The 20,649-nt window shown below is 38.7% G+C and overlaps 1 protein-coding gene across 1 annotated transcript in view; it reads left to right on the top strand.

The window, feature by feature from the left end:
- The window catches only part of USH2A (usherin), a 930,744-nt gene that overhangs the window by 715,771 nt on the left and 194,324 nt on the right, over positions 1-20,649 (top strand). Inside the window, exons 50-54 of the mRNA XM_052653949.1 lie at positions 542-765; positions 6,417-6,621; positions 9,659-9,856; positions 11,662-11,816; positions 15,660-15,858. Coding sequence (XP_052509909.1) covers positions 542-765; positions 6,417-6,621; positions 9,659-9,856; positions 11,662-11,816; positions 15,660-15,858 — 981 coding nt within the window. The remainder of the gene's footprint in view (positions 1-541; positions 766-6,416; positions 6,622-9,658; positions 9,857-11,661; positions 11,817-15,659; positions 15,859-20,649) is intronic.

The raw sequence follows: 20,649 nt of genomic DNA, 5'->3' as shown, positions 1-20,649 counted from the left end.
CACAAGGAGCATCTATCTGTATCTTAGACAAAGGCAGGCAGAAATTTAAAAGATGCTTAGGCAATGTCTCCAGTTCTAGGATGGTGCTCCCTCTCCACTGCCTAGCCTCTTATCCCAGAGTGCTTGGGTGACTTCTTCTCCCTTGTGAATTTCTAGAGATTTCTTCTGAGTTCCTGTGGTTTAACTACCACTTCTTCCATAACAAGATGTTATCATCACAAAATGGGCAGGTAATTCTCATGACAGAAATCAGATCTTTTTTTTTTTTTTTTTTTTATGGAGCTTCAGAGAAGTTTGGCACCCTGCTGAATGATTTTTAGTACACTTCCTCTTGTGTGTTACCTAATTAGTGTCTAGTGCAAGAGCCCTAGACAGAAGGACCCCTCACTGTACATTTAAATCACCGTGCTAGGGATATGCTACCTGAGCTATTGTACCATTTCAGTCTGAGTCTGACATTTTTATACCAAACTTTATAGCAGCCTCAGTTTTCTTCTCTTTTTTAAATTTCATATTCATATATAACATTTTATTGTTGCAGGGATGTTCTGTTGTGGGCTGGATTATGTGAATATGTCAGATACCATATGCTGCTCAGCTTCCAGTGGAGAGTCTAAAGCACATGTTAAAAAGAATGACCCAGTGCCAGTAAAATGCTGTGAGACTGAACTTATTCCAAAGAGCCAGGAATGCTGTAATGGAGTTGGATATAATCCTTTGAAATATGTTTGCTCTGACAAGATTTCAACTGGAATGATGATGAAGGTAATTGATAGAAAACCTCTCAGAGGCACTGATTTGACAATGGAAAGAGAAATACATTGTTCATAACTATTTTTCTAAAATAGGAATATAAAAACTCCTGTGTGCATTATTCATTTTCACATTACATCCATATTAATACCAAATGAGTTCTCTATGATTGATGTTATTGCAATGAATTCTAAAGGAATTAATAATGATTAGCTGTTCTCAGGAAGCTTTACCAGCACTTCAGATTAGTGCAGACAGAAAGTCTGAGATGCTGAAAGAGCGGGCATGGTGTTGTGGATGGAGATGAAAAGAAATTTAGCTTTTTTCCTCTAGTTCCCCAATCATAGGACTTCACTTTCTTTTAAGAGAGACTTCAGGTCCAGCAGATTCACTTAGTTGTGTTTATTTCATATTCCTAGAGACAGTGCAAGTTCAGCAAAAGCTAGCCAACCACAAAAATGAATAACCCTATGGGCATATCATTTATGTCTGTCCGTTGAGATGTTTCACATGCAGCCATGCCTTATTTGTTAGCATTAAACCTGACCCCAGACTCCAGAAACCCACCATTTTAAGGAAAGGACTAGGAACATTTATTTGTCATTCAGTTCAGTTCAGTTCAGTCGCTCAGTCGTGTCTGACTCTTTGTGACCCCATGAATCGCAGCATGCCAGGCCTCCCTGTCTATCACCGACTCCCGGAGTTCACTCAGACTCATGTCCATCGAGTCAGTGATGCCATCCAGCCATCTCATCCTCTGTCGTCCCCTTCGATGGCTAAAAACGGCTGCTTTCATCAAAGACAATGGAAGAGATCTTGATGACGGAAGTAATTATACAATCTTTGTGTGAGCATCATGGACGTGGAATGGACCATAAGTCTTGAGAGTTTTAGGGCCCTGGCAAGCACTTTGCAGCAATGAATATTAACACATAATACTGTTGAAGAGAATAGATACTTCACGGAAGTGAATAATCATACAAAATGCTCAATAAAAATAATGAGGATTTTTGTATATAAATTTTTTTAAAAGTCGATCTGATTTCATAGCAAATAGACTTGTGGACATGGTACCCCACTCCAGTACTCTTGCCTGGAAAATCCCATGGATGGAGCAGAGTGGAAGGCTGCAGTCCACGGGGTTGCTGAGGGTCGGACACGAATGAGCAACTTCACTTTCACTTTTCACTTTCATGCATTGGAGAAGGAAATGGCAACCCACTCCAGTGTTCTTGCCTGGAGAATCCCAGGGATGGGGGAGCCTGGTGGGCTGCCGTCTATGGGGTTGCACAGAGTCGGACACAACTGAAGCGACTTAGCAGCAGCAGCAGCAGCAGACTTGTGGACACAGTTGGGGAAGGAGAGGGTGGGACAAATTGAATTAAGAGAGTAACATTGAAACATATGTTACCATTTGTAAAAAAGATAGTGGGAATTTGTTGAATGACTCCGGGAACTCAAATCCGGTGTTCTGTGACAACCTAGAGGGGTGAGAGGTGAGAGGGAGGCTCAGAAGGCAGGAAACATATGTATACTATGGCTGATTCATGTTGATGTATGGCAGAAACCAACACATCATTGTAAAGCAATTATCTTCCAATTAAAAATAAATAAATTTTAAGAATCGATCTGATTTGAACAAAACTTTAATTAGCCAGTTCTATGAAAGAAATATAATCAACACTATGTTTCTAAAGTTTAAGTTTATTCCAGGCCAGTGTTTTCAGAAGTTTGGACCAGGACATTTTTCTTAAGAAATATTTTTATTACTTATAAAAGTGCTTACTTATTATTACTTTTATTACCAGTCTTAAAGAACTGGTAATGTTGCAAGAATATGCCCTTGAAATAACAAGTTAGGAAGGATCTATGTAGAAAACTCTCCTTGAAGGGGCATTCATATTTGAAAAATAAAGATAGAAAACCTATTAGTTTCAGAAATGACACCATCATTCACAACTCATCTCGTGTTAGTAGCTCAGTCATGCCCGACTCTTTGTGACCCCATGGACTGTAGCCCATCAGGCTCCTCTCTCCATAGGATTTCCCGGGCAAGAATACTGGCATGGGTTGTCATTTCCTTCTCTAGGGGATCTTCTTGACTCAGGAATCAAACCCAGATCTCCTGCATTGCAGGCAGATTCTTTACTGGCTGAGCCACCAGGGAAGCCTCATTCACATCTATATGTTTCAGTATTGTCCACCTCACATTTGATTCCCAGGCATCTGGTTTTGGTCAGGATGACACAGCTTCTGTTACAAGGAGACATTCAGAATATACCTGTGGTGTTTTAAGGTGGCTTGCGTTGGCTCTATGAAGGCCAACTAACACTTGTATTTAAAATTCATATTTAAATGGTTGTGATCAGGAAAAAAAAAATTAAATGCTGAATCAAGCAATATGTCATAGGTAAAACTCAATCTCTAGACTCAATTTTGTTTCCTGAAGACCTTCCTAGAGCCTTCCATCTCCTGCTCCAGTCTGGACTGGATCTCTGTGGGGTTTCTGCATGGCTGTCCCAGCGAGTTTCCCAAAGCTGTCTCTTTGGGAAATCTTTTTCTTCCTTCTCTATGTTGGTCTCCCTGAATTCTGAGCCCCAGTTGTCCCTTCTTCATGAAGAATTGACTCTCTGGGTGTAGGTACGTGAAAGGTAAATATTTTGAAAGCTTGATATCTGAAATTATTGTAATTCTCCTTCCCACTGGATTGATAGCTTGTCTAGGTGTACAATTCAAAAGAAAAAAATTATTTCTACTCAGGATTTTGAATCCTTTTCTGATTTTTTAAAATTGTTATTGCTATTCCAGTTCCTGTTTCTTTGTAGGCAACCATGTTGTTTTTCCCAACAATTTTTAAGACATCCTCTTTTTTCTGCTTTTCTAAAATGTCGTGACAATGTGCCTCTATGTATATGCTATTATCACCATTATTAATATTGATAATGATATACTTCTTGTGGACTTTTTCAGGGTGGAGCCTCATGGTCTGCAGTTCTGGGGAATGCTATTTTATTATTTCTTTGATAATTTGCTCCCTCTTTTGCCTCTCTTTTCACTGATAAGTTGGGTGTTGGACTTCCTTAACTGATATTTTAATTTTTTTCCATCTTGTTTCTTGCCTGTTGACTCATCTTTTTCAGTGTTATAAGATATTGTCTTAACTTTATCTTTCCACCATTCTATTGATTTGTTGTGAAGTTTTTTTGGCTATCTTTTTTTTTTTTTTAGTTTTTGATGGCTCTTTCTTTTTTGCCAATTATTACTTATTTATGGCATCCTACTCTTATTTCATCCATGAAATGTCTTTTTTTTCCTCATTCTGAAAATATTCATTCTGTTGTTGCTCTTTAAATTGTTTGTTTGCTTTGTCCTTTGAATTATCTTGCTTGTTTGATACTATTTTTTTGCCTATAAAATTTTGGTTTTCTCATTTATTTTATTGAAGTATAGTTGATTTACAGTGTTGTGTTCATTTCTGCTGTACAGCAAAGTGATTCAGGTGTGTGTGTGTGTGTGTGTGTGTGTGTGTGTGTGCTTTCTCATATTCTTCTCCATTATGGTTTAAGCTTGGTACTATCTCATTTTCTTCTTTTCCTTGTTTTGTTTTTGTTTCCTCTGACATTTTTTCTATGTTTTTAAACTTCTTTTTTTCCATTGGAGATTGACTGACATGTTGTTATATGTAGAAATCCATTGGTGGGGAACACAGTAGGGTCCTCATTATGGCAAGATGGCTTTTTGTCAGTAAATCACATTACCAAGAATCCTCAGTAGGTGTACTTAATGAAGTATCCTTAAGTGCTCCATCCTAGGTCGGGATGGGATACATACCCAGCCACCATATGGGGAATCCAGTAGAAACGAGGGGTTCTCACTGAGCAGGATGCAGACTTTTATTTAGTTTTCCCACTGTGTCCTATATCTTCCAAGGAACCCTCTCTAATTTTTTTTTAAAGCTTCACAAATTATTTTCTAAGTTTCTCTCAGTTTTTTAATACTTCGCCAAATGCAGCCATAAGCACACATGTACACAGGCTCATGTACTAGCCTATGCTATCTTGCCCAGAACAGTGAATTCAGGGGTACGCGGCTTGCTTTGACAGTCATCCCAGGGCCGAGTATTGCCAAACATTTAGCCACAGTATAACAGACCTTCTCAGATTGCCAAAACTCACAACAAATTTCTTTCCACCACTTGCTTAACCTGAAGCCAGTGCCACTTTATACTTTAGGGTTTTGTTGTTGTTATTAAGGAAACATTCAACTTCAAAGCACTAAATTATGTTTCTTCTATAACACATCGAACAATGCCAAGGTAAAAAGAAATGTCCTCATGTATGGAGTGGGTGAACGAAAGGAATTTTTTTAACTTTTCACAGGTTAGTCCAGTGTGGTTTCGAAGCTCTCCTCCATGCAATGTCTCAGGAACCCAAGTCCCTTCCCTGTTGTGAGAAAAGGAAAAGAGTGGATGACTGTACATGTAGGGTCTTCCCTGGATGCAGAAAGCATCTCTTCTGAACATCATCACACAGATATTTCTGGTCACATGACTCCTCCTCTTATAGTCAGACTGGAAAATCTAGTGTTCCTAGGGAGAAAAGGCAAAAATGGACATTCCTGGGCACCTACCATTGTCTCTGCCACATACATCCACATCCCAAAAAATAGGTGTTAGTTCTCTTCCTTAGACTTTCTATATTCCTTTATTGTCATTTGGTTGGGCTTTAAGAGGAAGTGAAGATAAATGCATGTGTTCAATTCACCATATTTAAGTGGAAATCCGACTATATTTTTCTGAGCAGCTTTATTTTCATGATCTTTGGGAAAATTAACTTGTTTTAGATAATAGATTCAATGTAGACCACTTTTAAATAGCAAGAATGATTTTAAATAAGTTATGCTGCCTATATAAAAGGAAAATGAAGTAGAACTTTGTCTTGTAGAAATATTGCCTTATATCTGTCTCCTGTAATTTCAGATGAAGTATTTCATTTTCTGAGCTTAAAGCCTACTTATACATATCAATAACTACAAAAAGCCCAGAGATTTACCAGATAAAAAGTTTACACATATAAATAATAATGATTATAATGACAGTTTATGAAATATTTAAATTTTATAAAACTTGGATGTAGAATACTTCTCATTGGTCCAGCATTCCTAAGAGCACACGAAGCAAAGATTCTCAAATTTCACATTCTTTATTTTGTTTTTTCTCGAAAATTCCACCAGAAAAGTGTCAAAGCAACAATAATAAAATAATGACTACTATTATTATTTATAGTGTATCTACCAAGTGTAAGACATTTACATTCTGTCATTTGAGTCACGCAACAAACCCATATAGTAAATTGAACTTCCATTCTTTCACGGAAGAAGCTGAGGCCTTGAAAGTATAAGAGACTTGTTCAAGGTCACAGCACTAATAAGTTGCAAAACTGGGTTATGAGTCTAAATCTGTGTCATTTCAAAGTAACTTCTCTTTCTAGTAATACAGACTGCCTCCATTTCTTTTTTTAAGAATTTTGAGATAGTCACTCATGAACTAAGCAGAAGAAAATTTCATTTGAGAGTTGTAGAAACCTAGCCCACCCATGTCTAAATGCAACTTTTAAATCTCCTCCCCCTGCCCCCACTCTCCCCACCTCTACCACCTGACTTAGGAAACGAAAGCATGCAGAACCCTCTGCCCGGCATCCACGGAAGCCACAGCACACTGCGGCAGGTGCGACTTCAACTCTACCAGCCACGTTTGTACTGTGATAAGAGGATCTCACAGTTCCATCAGGAAGGATTCAATGGAAGAAATATGTTCATCTGCTGAAGAGACTGTTCATACGGGAAGTGTAAACACACTCTCTTTCACAGGTAACAGAGAGGGAGCCAACCTGCCTATGGCTTAGAAAGGAGAGTGACAGGCTGTTGAAAATGCAGATTTATTTCCCTCTGACCTCATCTCTTTCCTTCACCTCGTATCAATTAACTTCATCATACTTAGGAGCCAGCTAGTTACCAGGTAATTAAAGGTACAATCTGGAACTGTTCAAAGTTAGTAGTTAAAACAACTTTTAAGTCTAACTTTAAATAGGAATGTATTTTAAAGTAAGCACATACAGAATAAAGAACAGAGGGATAAATTAGTTTTGTGACCTTTTATGGTATACACAGTTAATTTTAAATGAGCCTAATTTTCTCAAAAGTTTGAATGCAGACTTTCAACAAAGGCCATGAATGAATGTTGTTAATGTTATTCTTGCAAGCATAAAAGAGGCAGAAACATGCTTGTTCATTAAGACCTGACAGCATCATTCTGAGGAGGAGACAGAGTGCTCAGTGAAATCAGTATTCCCTTTCCTCTTCAGTCTGGGTCCAGAGGCTGTGCTCTCCCATAGTCTTTTTGGGGGTGTTCCCCAAGACAGCCACCATCTTGGGAGTAAGAACCTTCATGGTTATGGAAAACAGTAATTTCTAAGCCCCATCTCGGCCTTAAAGCATTAGTCCAAAATAGTGATTCTCAGGCTTAGCTGAGTGTAGAGAAAAATGCTGTGAATTTTAGGATTATCTCCAAAATAGTTCTGCCATCTATTCACTTTTTTTTATTCAACCATTTACTTAAGGCCGTACTTAAGTTTCTGTTTTCCGAAAATTAAATGTGTGTGTGCAACTGTGTGTATATATGTGTGTACACACATCTATTTAGAGTGAAATAGAATACATGCAAGTGACATAATTCAAGCAAGCTAAAGTCAAATAAATTCCACTCCATTCCATCATGACTACATTGCCTGTACTAATGGCAGTTCTTGAGAAGGAAAATAATCAGGCAGGGTACTGGGAGGAGAGGGAGTAGATTAGGGAGGGAAGGTAGGGGAATAAAGTTTACTGAGTATTATTTAGTTCCCGTGTTGTGCATTCTTTAAAGTATAGGTGATTTACAGTGTGTGTTAATTTCTGCTATACAGCAAAGTGGTTTGGCTATGTGTGTGTGTGTACTTTACAATTCTTTTCCATTATGGTTAATCACAGGATATTGAATATAGCTCCCTGTCCTCTACAGTAGGACTTTGTTGTTTATCTCTTCTATATATAATAGTTTGCATCTCCCAACCCCAAAATCCCAACCCATTCCTCCCTCCCCCTGCCCCCACCACCACCACTTTGTGCTAGGCATTTTTAAACCTTACCTAACTTACCCTCAAAGCAATCAGGTAAGTATGATCACTTAACAGATGAGGAAACCAAAGGTCAGATCTGTAAATAAAAATAACTTATGGGGAGAGTGAGGTTCATATCACATCATTGTCAGGAGCAGCAGACATAAGAGGACCCCGCACAGTGTAGGGCTCCTTTCTGGGTGCTCTCAACCTCCTTCAGGCTGTTTGTTACACCTGAAATGTGTTTCTACACTCTCACACTCAAGGACAAGGTCAGAATTCACGTCTGCAGTGAAGACTTCCCAAGTCCAGCCCCTTCTCCCTTCTGTGCTCCTGTGACATGTGATCAAGCCGTTCACCACCCCTACCATGCCATGCCTCATAGGCAGCTGGACACTTGTCTCATCTCTTCCACGAAAGGAACGGCCCTGTTTACCTTTTAGATTTAGCACACTGTAAGCAAATAAAGAATATTTATTGTAGTGCCTTTAATTGGGAAAAGCCTCAGGAAAGAAGACAGTTGGACCACTAATCTCCTCCCAGCCCCTGTTATAGATTTAATTCATGTAAATAAAAGTAACTTATGGGGAAAGTGAGGTTCATATCACATCATTGTCAGGAGCAGCAGACGTAAGAGGAAATACACATGTACATATCCAAAATTCACAGAATTAAGTAGAAAGCAGATTTAAATAATTAAACTTTCAAGGAATGTTTTTGCTAAATTTATAGCATTTGTACTTCCAAAGTTATTAAACCTCAAAATTGAACTAAGATGTTTCAGACACCTTTTGAGACACCATAGAATCATGTGGATGATTGTCTAAAACTTTAGCCAGACCAAAAATCTTAGCAAGTTGGCTTTGTTGTTTTAATTAGATTGGTTGGTTTGATTTTTGTTTTCTGGCTTGGTGGAAGATGGAAGGAAGAATATGTAGTGCAGTATATACGTGTCCGACTCTGTGCGACCCCATAGACGGCAGCCCACCAGGCTCCCCCATCCCTGAGATTCTCCAGGCAAGAACACTGGAGTGGGTTGCCATTTCCTTCTCCTGTGCATGAAAGTGAAAAGTGAAAGTGAAGTTGCTCAGTCATGTCCAACTCTTAGTGACCCCGTGGACTGTATAGCCTACCAGGCTCCTCTGTCCATGAGATTTTCCAGGCAAGAGTACTGGAGTGAGTTGCCATTGCCTTCTCCGATATACAGTATGTATAATGGAGTGTGAATTCACTGTTATTCATTAAAATGGTATCATGATGTGCTAAGTTTCAATTCCTTTATCTCATAACTACATTATAATTCATATAGTAATTTAATAAACTAATATTGACAATGTAATAATTGGTAAAGCTTATAATAATAAAATTATAAAAGAATGCTGCCAAACCTGCCTCATGCAGAAGAGATCATGAACTTGGGAAGCATTAACATCTAATGTACATTAGTTGGATGCTTTTATTTTTCAATCTGTTTTCTAATGTATCCATAGCTCTCTATTCAGAAAGGTGAATTCTATTCTGTGCAATTTCATATCTCTGTGTCTTTCATATTTCTAAACATTGTAATAAACACAATGTTTGTTATGATTCAGAAAGTAAAGACATTCAAGTTTTTATTAACATACACTGGGATTACATGAGGCATTTATTTTTAACTCTTTAAAGGTTTTGACATTCATTTTCAATAGGATGGTAAAAAAGTTTTTTAATTTTTTGAAAAAACTTCACTGTCTGATTTTCTGTCTTTCCAGATGTGAATCTGGAGCCCTACATGATGTATGAGTATAGGATTTCTGCCTGGAATCGCTATGGGCGAGGATTCAGCAAGGCAGTTAGAGCCAGAACAAAGGAAGATGTGCCTGAAGGCGTGAGTCCCCCCAGGTGGACAAAAATGGATCATCTTGATGATGTAATAGTCTTAAGCTGGAAGAAACCTATACAGTCAAATGGTATGAAACTATTTTTAAAATTAAAATAACATAATCCAATTAAATCCATAAGGGAACGGAAATTAGTGAGATGCATTTCATTGGCACACATCTAACCATAAAAAGGGAACTTCAGTTTTGTGGGGAAACAGTGTCAGACTTTATTTTTGGGGGCTCCAAAATCACTGCAGATGGTGATTGCAGCCATGAAATTAAAAGACGCTTACTCCTTGGAAGGAAAGTTATGACCAACCTAGATTGCATATTCAAAAGCAGAGATATTACTTTCCCAACAAAGGTCCATCTAGTCAAGGCTATGGTTTTTCCAGTGGTCATGTACGGATGTGAGAGTTGGACTGTGTAGAAAGCTGAGTGCCGAAGAACTGATTCTTTTGAACTGTGATGTTGGAGAAGACTCTTGAGAGTCCCTTGGACTGCAAGGAGATCCAACCAGTCCATCGTAATGGAGACCAGTCCTGGGTGTTCTTTGGAAGGACTGATGCTGAGGCTGAGACTCCAGTACTTTGGCCACCTCATGCAAAGAGGTGACTCATTGGAAAAGACTCTGATGCTGGGAGGGATTGAGGGCAGGAGGAGAAGGGGACGACAGAGGATGAGATGGCTGGATGGCATCACTGACTAGATGCACATGAGTTTGGGTGAACTCCGAGAGTTGGTGATGGACAGGGAGGCCTGGCGTGCTACAATTCATGGGGTCGTAGAGTTGGACATGACTGAGTGACTGAACTGAACTAAATCATTCATTTGTGAATTAGCCCTCACAAATGTTTAGCCCAAAATTATTATTTTCTTTGAATCCCAGCATATATCTGAGCTGCTTTCAAATAAGCAAAGCATGTTATGGGAGGGCAAAATAGTTTTGAAAGTAAATGTTTGACAGTTGAAGGGAAATAAACAATTGACTCTGATTATTTATGTCAAGAATCTATCTCCTCCATAAGAGTGGGTGTAATTAAGAACTGCTTCAACATAGCAATGTGATAGCAAATTAAAATTAAATAATGCTGTATTATCCCATTTCTTCAGAACTTTCAGTTCAGTCCAGTTGCTCAGTCATGTCTGACTCTTTGCGACCCTATGAATTGCAGTACTCCGGGCCTCCCAGTCCATCACCAACTCCTGGAGTTCACCCAAACTCATGTGCATTGAGTCGGTGATGCTATCAAGCCATCTCATCCTCTGTCGTCCCCTTCTCCTCCTGCCCCCCATCCCTGCCAGCATCAGAGTCTTATCCAATGAGTCACCTCTTTGCATGAGGTGGCCAAAGTACTGGAGTTTCAGCTTTAGCATCAGTCCTTCCAAAGAACACCCAGGACTGGTCTCCATTAGGATGGACTGGTTGGATCTCCTTGCAGTCCAAGGGACTCTCAAGAGTCTTCTCCAACACCACAGTTCAAAAGCATCAATTCTTTGGCTCTCAGCTTTCTACACAGTCCAACTCTCACATCCATACATGACCACTGGAAAAACTGGTCCACCTTGACTAGACGGACCTTTGTTGGCAAAGCAATGTCTCTGCTTTTGAATATGCTATCTAGGTTGGTCATAACTTTCCTTCCAAGGAGTAAGCGTCTTTTAATTTCATGGCTGCAATCACCATCTGCAGTGATTTTGGAGCCCCCCAAAATAAAGTCTGACAGTGTTTCCACTGTTTCCCCATCTATTTCCTATGAAGTGCTGGGACCAGATGCCATGATCTTCGTTTTCTGAATGTTGAGCTTTAAGAACTCTAAGCCATCTAATTTGTTTGCAAATGGTTCAAAGAATCCCACACTCAAATTTAAGCATTTGTCTGTCTCTTTTAGGTCCTATTATTGCCTACATTCTTCTCCGAAATGGAATTGAATGTTTTCGAGGAACATCACTGAGCTTCTCTGATACGGAAGGAATTCAGCCCTTTATGGAATATTCATACCAGCTGAAAGCTTGCACAGTTGCTGGCTGTGCTACCAGCAGCAAGGTAAGAGAAGTTTGCCTAAACTCTGGACAGAACTGCCCAGTGTCAAGACTGTAGGAAGGTCCAGGCTATGAGTAATGTTTCCAGTGACAGAAAACAGTGTCCACCCCAATAAAGTAAGGTGTCCATATCGCATCTCAACTGAGTATCAACATTTCCATCTGAAAGGATAGATCACTGAAAGAGAGATTTATTTAAATATCAATATTTCCTTCACGAAAAGAAAAAAAACTTGAACCAATATTATCCTCTTAATCCCCTTCTCCTTCACCAACCACTTTTAGTTGGTCTTCAATAAATTCATAATAATTCCCAAGCCATTTCTCAGTTTAAAAACAGAAATTCTATTTAAATATCATATCAACAAAAATTGCCATTTCTTGTAAAACAGAGCAAAGGGCAAAGGAGTCTGACATAGGGAAATAAAATAGTTCCAAGCCTTCTCCAACAGCCTTGAGAAGAATCAGTAGTCAACTGTATGTAGGGGAATTAAAATGAAGTATCATAGGTATTTTCAAAGTATCTGGCTTGACAAATTTGTAGGTCATGGTGCCATTTTGAAAGCAAATCAGGAAACAAAAATATATATTCATAGTGTGTGTATATATATATATATGTATATATATATATATATATGAATTTTACTCAGCCACAAGAGATAATTAAATAATGTCATTTGCAGCAACATCAACAGACCAAGAGATTATCATACTAAGTGAATAAGCCAGAGAAAGACAAATAACATATGATACCACTTATATGTGTAATCTAAAAGAATGGATACAAAGTCTTTTCTTTGTAAGAAAGGACATATTTACAAGATAAAAATAGTTTCACAGACATAGAAAACAAGTTTATGATTACCAAAGGGGAAAGTGGGGAGAAAGGATAAATTAGGAATTTGGGATTAACATATACACACTGCTGCTGCTGCTGCTAAGTAGCTTCAGTCATGTCCGACTCTGTGCGACCCCATAGACAGCAGCCCACCAGGCTCCCCCGTCCCTGGGATTCTCCAGGCAAGAGCACTGGAGTAGGTTGCCATCTTCTTCTCCAGTGCATGAAAGTGAAAAATGAAAGTGAAGTTGCTCAGTCGTGTCCGACTCTTAGTGACCCTGTGAACTGCAGCCCACCAGGCTCCTCCGTCCATGGGATTTTCCAGGCAAGAGTACTGGAGTGGGGTGCCATTGCCTTCTCCGCATATACATACTACTATATATATAAAGTAAACAAGGACCTACTGTATAGCATAGGGGGCTATGCTCAATATTTCATAATAATCTATAGAGGAAAGAATCTGAATAAGAATATGCACACACACACATATATGTATATAACCACGTCACTTTGGTGTATGCCTGAAACTAACACAATTCAGTTTTTTTTTTTAAAGAAAAGTTAAAAGGAAAGAATGATTAACATTTTTAAAGCTTTCACAAATATGTTTCAGAGGAGGAGAAGATACCAGAATGATTGTTGTTCAGGCACTCAGCCATGTCTGACTCTTTGCGACCCCATGGAAGGGAAGAGGCCCTTCCAAGAGCCCCATGCCAGGCTTCCCTGTCCTTCACTATCTCCCAGAGTTTGCTCAACTCATATCCATTGAGTTGATGCTGCCATCCAACCATCTAATCCTGTCACTCGCTTCTCCTCCTGCCTTCAATCCTTCCCAGCACCAGGGTCTTTTCCAATGAATCAGCTCTTTGCAACAGGTGGACAAAAATTCGGAGCTTCAGCTTCATCATCAGTTCTTCCAATGAATATTTAGAACTGATTTGACTGGTTTGATCACCTTGTAGTCAAAAGGATTCTCAAGAGTCTTTTTCAACACCACAGTTCAAAAGCATCGATTCTTCGACTCTCAGCCTTCTTTATAGTCCAATTATCCCATTCATACATGACTACTGGATAAACCATAGCTTTGACTATATGCACCTTTGTCAGCAAAGTTATGTCTCTGCTTTTTAATGTGCTGTCTAGGTTGGTCATAGCTTTTCTTCCAAAGAGCAAGAATCTTTTAATATCATGACTGCAGTCACCATCTGCAGTGATATTGGAGCCCAAGAAAATAAAGTCTGTAACTGTTTCCATTGTTTACCCATCTATTTGCCATGAAGTGATGGGACCAGGTGCCATGATCTTAGTTTTCTGAATGTTGAGTTTTAAGCCAGCTTTTTCACTCTCCTCTTCATCTTCATTAAGAGGTACTTTTGTTCCTCTTCACTTTCTGCTGTCAGGGTGATGTCATCAGCATATCTGAGCTTATTGATATTTCTCCCAGCAATTTTGATTCCAGCTTGTGATTCATCCAGCCTGACATGTCATATGTTCTCTGCATAGAAATTAAATAAGTAGGATGACAATATACAGCCTTGATATACCCCTTTCCCAAATTTGAACCAGTCCATTGTTCCATGTCTAGTTCTAACTGCTCCTTCTTGACCTGCATAGAGGTTTCTCAGGAGGCAAGTAAGGTGGTCTGATATTCCCATCTCTTGAAAATTTTTCCACAGTTTGCTGTGATCCATACAGACAAAGGCTATAGAGTAGTCAATGAAGCAGATGTTTTTCTGGAATTCTCTTGCTTTTTCTATGATCCAGCAGAGGTTGGCAATTTGATCTCTGGTTCCTCTGCCTTTTCTAAATCCATGTTGTACATCTGGAAGTTCTTGGTCACATACTGTTGAAGCAATTTTATTTGATACTTTAAGTGAAAGTGTCTATAGTCAGAAGCTGGATTAAGAAGTGACTGAAATTTGTTGGAAAGATCTATGGAGGAAGTTGAAGCAATGAGTTTGAATACGGTCATTTAAGAATAGACAGAGGGACAAAAACCAAAAACCGTAGATGACCAGCCACCTTGAGGGAGCTACTAAATGAAAAAAGGAAAAAGTAATCAAACAATTTGGGAGGAAAATAAGGAAAGAGCCATTTCACCAATGCCAAACTAGTCAAAGGAAACGCAGTTTTCATATGGTTTAAACTTGAGAAGCTCAGCATCTTTGAACACTGTTGAAGAACCATCCAAATACAATTTTCATTCAGACCTATCAGTTGCACCCCGCCATCTAGACAGATGGCAGCTGATTGGCCCAATCAAAAATTATGGTCCAAAGGGTCCTAGAACCATTCTGCTTTTCACATAACACATCTCCTTCCTACCAGATGCGAAAACAATGCGTGAGAAAGCAAAATCAGACTTAATTCTGTGAAAAAACAAAGGCAGCCAATTTTTCCACCCAAATATACTTTGATAATGTTGAGCAAATCACTGGTTGATTTACCTTTTTTTTCTTCTCACTTGGTTCTCTTTTAGAACATTGGTGCAGACACTATAAAGTCATCCTGGGTATCATAGGAGGAAAGGCTGGGTATCATACCAAAAAGGCTGCCCATTTACACTGTTCAAAGTATATTATATGCAAGCAAGTTCAGATGTGGGTTTTGCTCCAAATTTACTGGTGCTTAAAATGTACAAAATCAGGCTGTTAAAATGCAAAGACACTGATGGGCCATATGGAAGAGAGTTATCAAGAGTTCTCTAGTAAGACAGTCTGCCAGCCAGCTTTTACTTGTTTAAACTGAGGACTGCACTCTGCCATCAAAACTGTTGTTGAACCGTTGTGATAAATGGTAGTCGAAGACTTAGGAATACATTCAAGGTCAGATTTCATTGTTTGAATAGGATGGTAGAGAAAGAATTTTAAAAAGAGGGACTGCTTCTCTAAGCCCAGCTAATGATATGCCAAGCTAAGACAACATTTTAAAACAAAAGTGACATTCTCATTGATCAGAATACCTAGTGTACTATTCCAAGAAATTGCTGTTTAATTCCTGTGTTTTCAGGTCGTTGCAGCTACCACCCAAGGAATCCCGCAGAATATCCCTCCGCCTAGAGTCACGGCCCCCAGTGCAGAGGCTCTGCATGTGAGTTGGCATGTCCCTCCGAAGCCAAATGGCGTCATTAAAGAGTACCAGCTCAGGCAGGTTGGGAAAGGTCTCATCTACACTGACACCACTGACAGGAGGCAGCATACGGTCACAGGTAAAAAAAAAAAAAAAAAAAGAGGAAAACCTACCGGAAGAGTCTGTCACTGTGGTTAGGGGGGCAAAGCCTCCCAGGGGTGTGTGTTTGATATATGAGGTCACTTCGAGAGGACGTGTTCTCTTGACATATGGTCAGGTCCCACTTATCCATGCTAATAGAAGAGCCCACACTGGCAGCAATAAGCTACAACAGCAGATAACTTCAGAAATAATTTATATTTGGCTTTGATATGCATTATGTGTAGGGTTTTTGCATCAGTATTAAGGTTTGTTTTTTTTTCTTCCCCAGACTAACAGTAAGATGCATTTTCATTCCCCAAGGATATACTGGTAGTTAATGGGGCTAGGAGAGCCAGGAATGTACTTGAAGGAAGGAGAAAAATCAACCAGAGGCTAACATTTATCTACTGTGTGGGTAATTAATACACAGAATAGTTAACAGTTGACTTGTTGTGACAATTTGTTGTTATTATTAACATTAATTAATAGTAATTGTATTATTTTGTTGCTTATTATAACATGTATTATAATTAGCTTTAATAATATAGTAATAGTACAGTATTATAGTATAGTGTCAGAAATTACTAGCAGTGATTATAATAATAATTAACATGTTTTAGTCTGAATGTCAGTCCTGAATAAAAGCAATTTCTGATTTACCCAGTCTAGGTCAGCTTTGCTGATACACCCTCACATCACCTTGTTTTATTTTCACCACAGACCTTTCATTGCCTGACAGTGTTTGCTTTTTATTTGACTTTTTTATCCTGCTCCTTTGGAAGTATTTCTACCTACTTCAATCCCATGCCTTGAGCACCCAGAACAATCCATGACACAGCAGTAGGTGCTAAATAAATGTTTGAGAATAAGTGAATTTAATGTGTTGAATACTGTCCTTAGCCTTGGCATTTACTGTTTAATTTGATCCTCATCACAAACCTATGGGGAAGAGAGAATTATTACCCTCATTGTACGAATAGAATGCTTCAAGAGAATTAGTAACTTAGCTCATCATTTGAGTCATCCCAGACAGCTGTGTAAATTTGTTTAGTTTCTGAGAACACAAGCAGAAGTTTACAAACTTTCACTCTTTCCCTATTGTCAGAACCTCCCAACTCCACCCAACCCTTCCCACCCAGCACCCCACCCCCACCCCTGCCTCAGTCTTCCTGAGTGAATGAATGCCTTCCTTCCATTGGACCCTATACTTAGCAGGGTACATTGATACCAGGGATGATGAAACTCACACAGAAGTGCAGGAAGGCCTGAAAAAGCAAGCCTGATTTTTCCTTAGAGGAGATGCAGGCTGTGCTATACAGGTGGAAAAAATAAATTCATCATGATTTACTCTCAACTGGACAATTCCCTGACACACAGCAAGCACTTGCTGACAGATGTCCACTGTTTTCCAGAAGTGCCATAAGCCTACAGAAGGTGCTTAATAAAATATTTGCGGACTAGCACATTGCAATCCTGATCTGAAGATCCTGAGCTAAGCTGATGATAATGGGGATGGGAAAGCCGTCATCCATTTAGATGATCAAATTTGTTCCTTATTTCAGTAAAAAGGAAAATCATCACCAGTAATTAAAATGATGTTATTTTCCATGATGAAAACTTACATGTATATGGTGATTTATAATTTTAAAGAACCACTGCATTTTGACTCCTGTGATTCTCATCGCAGCCTTGTAAGTGAGGGATGTTTTAAACACATGACTGACCAGGGAATTTTTGCAGAAACAAATGCCTGTAGCGTTAGTACATCTCTGGTCAATAATGTGTTAATATCCACATTGGAAAAATGAAGGTGAAAACTGGCCTACTCAGGGTGCCCAAGGCATTTACTGCTTCCATCTATAAGGAAATCAGAATATCATTTCATTCAAAAAAATAAAAGACATGTAACCTGCTTGTTGTGTTCTAGATAGTATAGTAAGTGCTTCAAAATTAGACTGCTGCTCTTGAGAAGCTCCCGATACTAGTGATGAGTTAAGGACTAGCTTGTATAGTGCTGCTCCAACAGAACTCTGTACCGAATGGGGTAGAAGAAATCAAAAGAATGACTTAGAAAGGCTGTGGAATGTTCATTTACAGAGTTTTGAAAGCAAAGTTAAGGTCAGTGAAGACTTTGTAGCGATAAAAGTTTCACCATAACCTGGGATACAAGGATGAAGAATTCTCTTCCTACAGAATCTGTATACTCAATCAGCATAGGCTTCGAACTATTGCCAGCTGTAATGGTTTCCATTTTTAGAAACCAACAGTTACATGCCAGCAGACCAAATTCAATTGCATTGTTCAAAACAACAGAATTGATAACGTTCTTAATTATAAAATAATTGCAAAGATTTTTGTTTAAATACTTTCACTCCACCAGTTATTCTATTATCATTTTTTATGACCTTTTTCACGTCGCAGAAGATTTTATGTGCATAACTTAATGTGAAAGTTCCTCTTTTATTGGGATAAACATTTTGAAGTTTTTCCACCTAATTTGAGTTCTTTTAAGATTATAAAAGGGAAAAAAAATCTGTTAGAATTCATTTCATCCATCCCTCTGTATAATTTTAGACAGATTAGGAAGGTACTTCACTTGGACAATATAGTCCTAAATAGATTTCTTTGTTAAATGAGTAAATATACCTTTATTCAAAAAATCCTTACTAAGTATACCCTCCCATATGTAGTTCCTATGGGACAGGTGTGGTGCTTGGCATTAGAAAATCTGAAACCCGAGACTTGTGTAGTGTTCACACATTTTCTCTGCCAGGGAAAATTCAGTTCCATGGTTAGTTGACTGATCAAATTCAGTAGCGAACTATTTTATGATGGGAATGACTGTTTTATTGAGTTTATGAAATGAACTAAAATAATCAAATCTATTTCACATTCAATCTCAAACATTTGATTGAAGAGCTGCCCCAACCCCCCCAGAGATAAAGGTTTTGATTTTTCTCATCGTTTCCAAAACCGCGGCATTCCCTGAGTCACAGTCAGACACTGGTGGAGCTGTAGCTCTAGTGATCCAGGAACCTGAGAATCTAGGTCCCTAGACAGGACAGAAGGGAAAGAGGGCACCTAGCACCAGCCCCATTGTCTCCACGCTTATTTTTAATTACCTCAAAGCTTTAGAAACATGATCCCGTAAATGCTTTGTGGGAATAGAGGCAAATGCACTCATCATGTGAAATCCATAAATTGCTTATAATCCTCTCAAGATGTTAAAAAAAAAAAAAAGGCATTAAGTAATTGAAGACAGGAAGTCCTCAGTTAATTATTTAGAGGTGTTATCAATGCTCTAAGTAAACCAAGGCGCTTTCTGCTATCTCACTGAGCCCAGTACCATGGGGACCAAGGGTAGCAGCCATCATCTTCTCAGATTCACTAATGCAAACAGCGCATGGCAGCTTGTCAATAAAAGACCTTTTCATATCATTTATTACTAGACATGCCCACCATCCTGCTCAGAGCAAATGGGATGTCAGTGATGGCATTGTTTCACTTTGGGTTGCCACACTTGAAACGTGGACCTCCTAATGTGGGCATCGGGGTAGAGGAGAGGGGGGAAAGGATTAACGAAATGATTAGGGACACTGAGAACAAAATGAATTAATCATGCCCTCTTTAGCAGCAGACATGATAAGGGCTTATGTGTCTCTTAACTCTGGGGGAAATGTTTTCCAAATAATTCATTGAAAGTTGCTCATGGTTTCATTTCAGTGAAAGGGAGGAGTTACCAGCCTTAAGTTAACAAGGAAAGAATAATCTGTCTCCCTTTCTCATACTATTAGAAACTTGTAGAAACCTTCTGTGATAAAATAGCATAAATCCTACCAGGGCTAATTGTAGCAGAAAGTGTACTCCTAATGTACTGAAACAGATATAGTACATATCACTTTTGAAACAAAGAAAACATAGTTTGACCATCCATATTCCAAAATGTGGACATTTTTTACATGAAGATTTTACATTTAGGTAACTCCATCATGTGTTCCCATAGTATCCTACACTTGACTCTTATGGTATGTATTATGCTTCATTGAATATCCTTTTACTTGTCTCTACTCCTCAACCAGAAGTTAAAGTTTTTTTTAAGAACAGAGGCAGCAGCAGCTTCCTTTTGCCATTGTGTTACCTGTACTGTGAGCTATCCCAGTAACTAACAGACATTAAGTGTTTTGAAAATCCTTATTGAATGAATAAATGTTGAGTAGTAAACTCTTGGGTTGGCCAAAAATTTCATTCCAGTTTTTCCATTACAGCTTACAGAAAAACCCAAACAAAAATTTTGGGCAACCCAATAGTATCTGAACTAGATTCCATGATTGGTTGGATATAAAAATAACAGTCAGACACAGCTAAAGCTCAGGATGGGTGACACAATCTGCAAAGCCCAATGCAGAATGAAAGCATGGGGCTCCTTTGTTCAAAAATCAGTAAGAATTTCAGGATGATGAAAACTGACCCATGCTCAGGATCGTTCTTAGCATGGTCTGAGGTTACTATATAGCTTTTGTGCCCTGGTCTCTGGCAGTTTGAATGTATTGGCAGTAAACTTCTTTTTAATTATATTAGAGTATAGTTGATTTACAAGGTTGTATTGCTTTCAAGTATACAGCAAACTGATTCATACACACACATATATATACATATATCCATTCTTTTTCAGATACCTTTTCCTTATACGTTATTACAAAGTATTCAGTAGAATTCCCTGTGCTATACAGTAGGTCCTTGTTGATTATCTATTTTATATATAGTAGTGGTCACTATAAACAAAGCTATT

This window comes from Budorcas taxicolor, chromosome 16 (genome assembly GCF_023091745.1).
Source record: "Budorcas taxicolor isolate Tak-1 chromosome 16, Takin1.1, whole genome shotgun sequence".
NCBI classification, from domain to species: domain Eukaryota; kingdom Metazoa; phylum Chordata; class Mammalia; order Artiodactyla; family Bovidae; genus Budorcas; species Budorcas taxicolor.
This window is presented reverse-complemented; position numbering and strand designations above follow the sequence as displayed.